General features: G+C 45.2%; 1 protein-coding gene across 1 annotated transcript; it reads left to right on the top strand.

Moving 5' to 3' along the window:
* Positions 1-427: 427 nt before the first annotated feature.
* LOC114442002 (homeobox protein unc-4 homolog) lies at positions 428-4,849 on the top strand. The gene is made up of 3 exons (XM_028415238.1): positions 428-686; positions 1,210-1,385; positions 3,388-4,849. The coding sequence occupies exons 1-3, from the start codon at positions 428-430 to the stop codon at positions 4,543-4,545; spliced, it is 1,593 nt and encodes a 530-aa protein (XP_028271039.1). The 3' UTR covers positions 4,546-4,849.
* The last annotated feature ends 724 nt before the right edge of the window (positions 4,850-5,573 follow it).

Here is a 5,573-nt window from a genome sequence, read left to right as displayed (position 1 = left end):
TCTCTCTCTATTTCTCTCTCTCTCTCTCTCTCTCTCTCGCACGCTTGCTCTTCCGTTACTCCATTAACCGCGTCTCTGACGTCACAGGGCGATTAACGTTTCTTATTGGTCCCGCGAGCAGATGGAGGAGTCCTAATGAGCTGGCTCGTGGAGAGAAAGAGCAGGGTTGACATCTCGGCTGGACCGTAAACGTGAAATACCTCCCAAAGCCCGGTCTCCACCGCTCCACACAGACCGTACCGTGGCCGCGGGAGACGGCCGTCCGCCTGGGTCCTCCTTCTCTCCCTCTCCGCCTTCGCACCTCCTCCACCTCCTGCTCCTCTTCGCCGCTTCTTCCTCCTCTCCTTGACTTTTTTTTTGACTGCATGTTCAGCCACACTGCCTCCCTCTGCATCTACACTTCGGCCCCGCCGCAGTCCGGGCGAGCATGGACAGTCGGGTACTCGAGCATCCTCACGCCCAGTTCGGAGGCTCCTTGGGCGGGCTCGTGGGCTTCCCGTACCCGCTGGGTCCCCATCACCACCACCATCACCAGCACGTCTACGAGCTCGCCAGCGGACACCAGCTGCAGTCCGCGGCCGCCGTGCCCTTCTCTATAGACGGATTACTTAACGGTTCCTGCTCGGCCTCGGTGGTCAGCTCCAACCCGCTGCTCTCATCCGACAGCCAGCAGTTCAAACTCTCAGGTAGGCCCGGCTCTGTCTGTCCGAGGGGGTGGAAGCGGCGCTGCTTTGTTTTTTAAATAGTGACATAAATGTGTCTTTTACTCTAGATTTTGATGCTGCATGAAATAATAATTTATAATATGTTGTGTCTGGGTTTAAAGGGAAAGGTCAACAAGAAAACTTTTTAAAGGTTTTTTAAGCCTGGGGAATTAAAATGACAGAAATTAAAAAGTTCAGGCTCAGTTATATGAATATTTGACTTTTAAAACATGCTAAAATAAAAAAGACAACTTATCATGAGAGTCCCTGTTTACAAAGGTTAGCAAATATACCTAAAGAGTAAAAAACACATTGTTGTAACCAACTCATCTCTGACAGCAAAATGATGAAAAGAAATGTGTTATAGGCCAGAAAAAAATGGTTCAAATTTACTATTGTGCCATAAATCTGAACATCCCTCTCTCTACCTCACACACACGCACACACACATACACGCACACACACATACATACACACACACATACACGTACACACACGTCTGCAGATTCAGGGGACCCGGATAAGGACAGTCCCGGTTGTAAACGGAGGCGCACGAGGACGAATTTCACCGGGTGGCAGCTGGAGGAGCTCGAGAAGGCTTTCAACGAGAGTCACTACCCGGATGTGTTCATGCGGGAGGCGCTCGCGCTCCGGCTGGACCTCGTGGAGTCCAGGGTTCAGGTAAAGACACCAACAAATTAGTCACATGTGATGAAGTGGCGTTCTCTGATTTGTGAATATTCAGCATGAGATTTTATTTTATTTTATTTTATTTTATTTTATTTTATTTTTGTCATTTACAAATCACTGTTTTGTGTTGGCCCATGAAGGCCTGCCCCATACTGAGGCAGCTATTTGTCAATTATCAAAGCATCAATAAGGAGTCTCTTTTGAATTATGCATGTAGGCAACCTATTGATTTATGGGTTAATAAAAACAAGGCTATTGACTGAGCAAACCAAGGGGTAAAAAATAGTAAACACTATTTATTTTTGGCTTGATTTTACTATAACCAGGTTATTTGTAGTATTTGAAGTTCATTCACAAAACTACCCCTTTTGTGAGTGATTGTACATTTAATATATTGAAACAGAACATTGTAGGTTAATATATTAAAATATATTAAAACAAAAAAATGTATTATTATTATTATTATTATTATTATTATTGGAGAAGCAATAAAAATTAAAGCTATTATTATTATTACATAGTGATTTTCACAAAATTTGACTCAGGCCTAGGTATTAATAGACTAATAATGTTATTTATGTTTTTAATATAATTAATATATTAATATATAGCCTGTGCCATCAGAAGTGCCTACTTTAATAATTATTATAATATTATAATATTAATATAGTATTTGTTTCCATATATGTACAGTGCAGCACATGTGCTATAATTCACTTGCATGAGTAAAAGCGGGGCAGAATCAGAGCCCTGCGTTGCTGTATGTTGTTTGGGGATTTTACTCCTAAACCTCAGATTATTGTTGCCTCAAGCTGCTTAACGCTCCTTTATCAGCAGGTTTGCGGAGGAAAGATATAACCAACATTAACAATTCATAAGAAGCGCCATTGTCGCACATGATGTTGGTGTGTCGGCCTTATTATGCAATGTTCGCAGATCCTACTTCTGCATGCTAAACTCCTGGCGTTATCAGTGCCGAACACTCGGCCGTCAGCGCGCCCAGAGGCCGGGCAGTGAGAGCTCTTAGGCGGGGTGACGCTCCCTCTCTTGGCTCGGCGCAGAGGGAGGAGAGCCGGGTTATTTCCATGCACACGAGCGGGCGACTGTGAGACAATTTGCACAGAAGGGCTATGGCTGATTTAGCTATGGTACAATTAAATGTAATTGGCGGAGGTGCCTATTACACAGACTCTTTGGTAATTAACAGCGGCACATCTGTGCGTCTGCTGGTCCACCGCTGTGACCTATTAACCTAATGTAGTCTGTAGATGTTTGAAGATGCAGTAAACAAAAACACAGGAAGTCAGAGCACAATGAAATGTCTTGTTTCAGGGCTTTGTGCAATCTGTGTGGATTTGTAGGCAATCTGCTTGTGTCCTTACCATCTGATAACCACCCTGACACTGGTTTATCAGTGTTTAAGGCAGCGAGGTCTGCTGTTGTCAGACACACTGTGAGAGTGACATTTTCCCTAATATAGACCATATCAGTCAATTCTTGGTGAAGATTGGAAAATTACCCTAAATATCAACTCATTTCTGATACACTGTCAAAAGATGAATGTTGCTGATATTATTAAGGTGGCGCTATTTTTTTTATTATTTACATTACATAATGCTGCAGGAGTTTATGTTATTCTTCACTGACTAATCCAATAATTTTAGGATAAAGTCTGTATATGTCAGCAAATAGTAAAAATTGTCATCACAAGGAAACGTAAAGTATTTTTTATAGATAACAGGCATAAAACACACAGATACTACAATAAAAGCAGCGAATCTCCAAATTAGGCAAATCTTTGGTTAAAACATTTTATTAAAAAAATCAGTTGTTTGAATAACTTATCACTTCAGCGTTAGTGAAAACAAAATCACTAACTGTAACAATGCTGTGTGTCAGATGTTAAACAAAATGTCCCTGATGTGCAAGCAGCCTTTTCCACATGTGTATGTGTGGTTTTCATGTATGTGTTTATGTGTGTACATGTGCATAGGTTTGGTTCCAAAACCGACGTGCTAAATGGAGAAAAAAGGAGAACACAAAGAAAGGGCCGGGGCGGCCTGCTCACAACTCCCACCCGACCACATGCAGCGGTGAGCCCATGGACCCCGAGGAGATAGCACGCAGGGAGCGTGAGCGGGCCGAGAAGAAGAAACGGAAACAGGAGAAAAAGCTGCTGAAGTCACAGAACAAACTCCTCGCAGGTGACGGCTTCCACACACCTGGAGGCTCAGAGAGCGATAGCGGGGTCTCCCAGTTCACTGACAGCGAGCAGCAGCCTTCAAACCTTAATGGGAGTATTCACATTGAACTGCCAGCAACAAAGGGTGCAAGAGGACACCAAACTGAATCCAGCTGTGACCAAACACGACACGACTTCAGTCAACTACAAAACCCCCCAAACCAAAGAACCACAGGAGAACCAGAGCAGGTTTCTCCAGGCAGCACGCACAGCTCCAGTCCTGGAGGTCCGAGGTCCTCCACCCTGCAGAAACGAAACCCTTTCAGCGTGGAGAGCCTCCTCTCTGACACCATGCCTCGCCGGAAATCTCAGCTGGACTTCCCCTCTCTGCCTAATCAGAGGACACTGGTGGGTAAAGGTCACTTCTTGCTTTACCCCATTACCCATCAGCCCTTGGGCTTTCTAGTGCCCCAAACAGCCCTGAAGGCTGCACCATGTCAGGACAACATGAACAGATACAGTTTGGGACAGAGGTGTGTGCCAAGTGAAGGCAGCCCTGCTCCCTCTGACCTCTCCAGCTTTGGCAGCATCACTAAGCCTCTAAACTCGGATCATATGGAGCATAACACGCAGCATCACCACAATCACATTAGCAACAGAGTGGATGGAACTGACACGGATGAGTGTGGTGGTGACTGCAGCAATGGAAGATTCCCCGTCTCTCCTCCGCCAGGCAGTGCAGCTCTGGCCAGGCTGAGCTCAGCTCAGTCCAGTGACAGAGCTGAGGAGAGGAGTCCGGACGTTCAAACAGAGACAGCGACCAATGGCTGCCAATCTGCTGAGCAGTGTGCAAAAGAAAAGGGTGCAAGAGAGGAGCGAGCGTCTCCAGACCTCTCAGAGTGTCTCAAGGCAAACACAGACTGTCAAGAAACACCCGGAACAGATGGAGAAGATGTCGATATGGACTAACACTTTCAAGGAGCAAACATAAACAAAGGACCAGGAACACGGCTCAGACTATTCAAACATTCCCAAAGCTCTGCTGAGACACTCTAAAACATATCAGGAATCAGGAGACTTAATCCTCGTTTATTTTTTAATCATAAGGTGTAATCACTACAGATGGCCCCTCAAAGCTGTGGCTGTCCTCATATTCAGGCTTTAGGCCCAAATACCTTTAGAAGCAGGTTTCTTTTCTTTGGTGACCAACTTGTAACAAAACCTAGGCTACAATAAACATCCTACACACAACAAAAATCCTCAGATATTGTAAAAAAAAACCGAGAAAATGATATTTATATGTAAACATTTTGATAAATAAAGTTATTGTTTAAATTGAATCCCTGTCTTTCCAGGGCCATGGTGAGAGGGGGGGGGGATGGGGGGCTTGGTTGCTGTGTGGCAGAAGCTTGGATCATGGCGGCTGGAGTTTTGTCGTGTTACAGCAGATAAATCCCCCCTTTTCCCTCTGTGTAGTGAGCCGGAGCTGGGACTCAAGTCCGTCTGGCTGTTTGTATTTATTGCTTTAACAAATTTATTCATTTGAAAGGCCGAGCTGGAATGAGGTTAGTGGCCGCGGGCTATAGGACCCTGCGCCTCCTGCTGAGTTTTGATATGAAAGTAATTATTTTCCCACTGGCTGCCGCGGGTCTCGAGGCAGTTTTTTTTCCTCCTTTCAGCCCAAAGGGTTATTAGACATTACCGATTTCTAGTGATATGGAATCACATAAACTTCCTACAATAATAGAATTAGCATGAAAGGCAGGGGTGTCAAATTGAAATGGGAAAATAATAGCCGCGCCAGCTGCACCGTGAATGTGTGCGTGCGTGCAGGCGTGCGCTTGTGTGCGTGAGTGCGCATAGTCTATTGAGCGCGAGGAGGAGGAGGAGGAGGAGGAGGATGAGATGGTGGTAGATTCGTGGGGCGGAATTTTCATGAGCTGCCGCGGTTGTCAGACGGCCCTTGTAGTCGGCTATATTAAGATAGATGTTCGATG

This window comes from Parambassis ranga, chromosome 1 (genome assembly GCF_900634625.1).
Source record: "Parambassis ranga chromosome 1, fParRan2.1, whole genome shotgun sequence".
Taxonomy (NCBI): domain Eukaryota; kingdom Metazoa; phylum Chordata; class Actinopteri; family Ambassidae; genus Parambassis; species Parambassis ranga.
The sequence above is the reverse complement of the archived record's forward strand: the minus strand, read 5'-3'. Positions and strand labels throughout refer to the sequence as shown.

Excerpts from the sequence above, each read along its gene's own strand:
- LOC114442002 (XM_028415238.1), top strand. The coding sequence starts at position 428 with ATGGACAGTCGGGTACTCGAGCATCCTCACGCCCAGTTCGGAGGCTCC. Across the intron at positions 687-1,209 it reads CCAGCAGTTCAAACTCTCAG|ATTCAGGGGACCCGGATAAG; the intron begins GTAGGCCCGGCT and ends ACACGTCTGCAG. Across the intron at positions 1,386-3,387 it reads TCGTGGAGTCCAGGGTTCAG|GTTTGGTTCCAAAACCGACG; the intron begins GTAAAGACACCA and ends ACATGTGCATAG.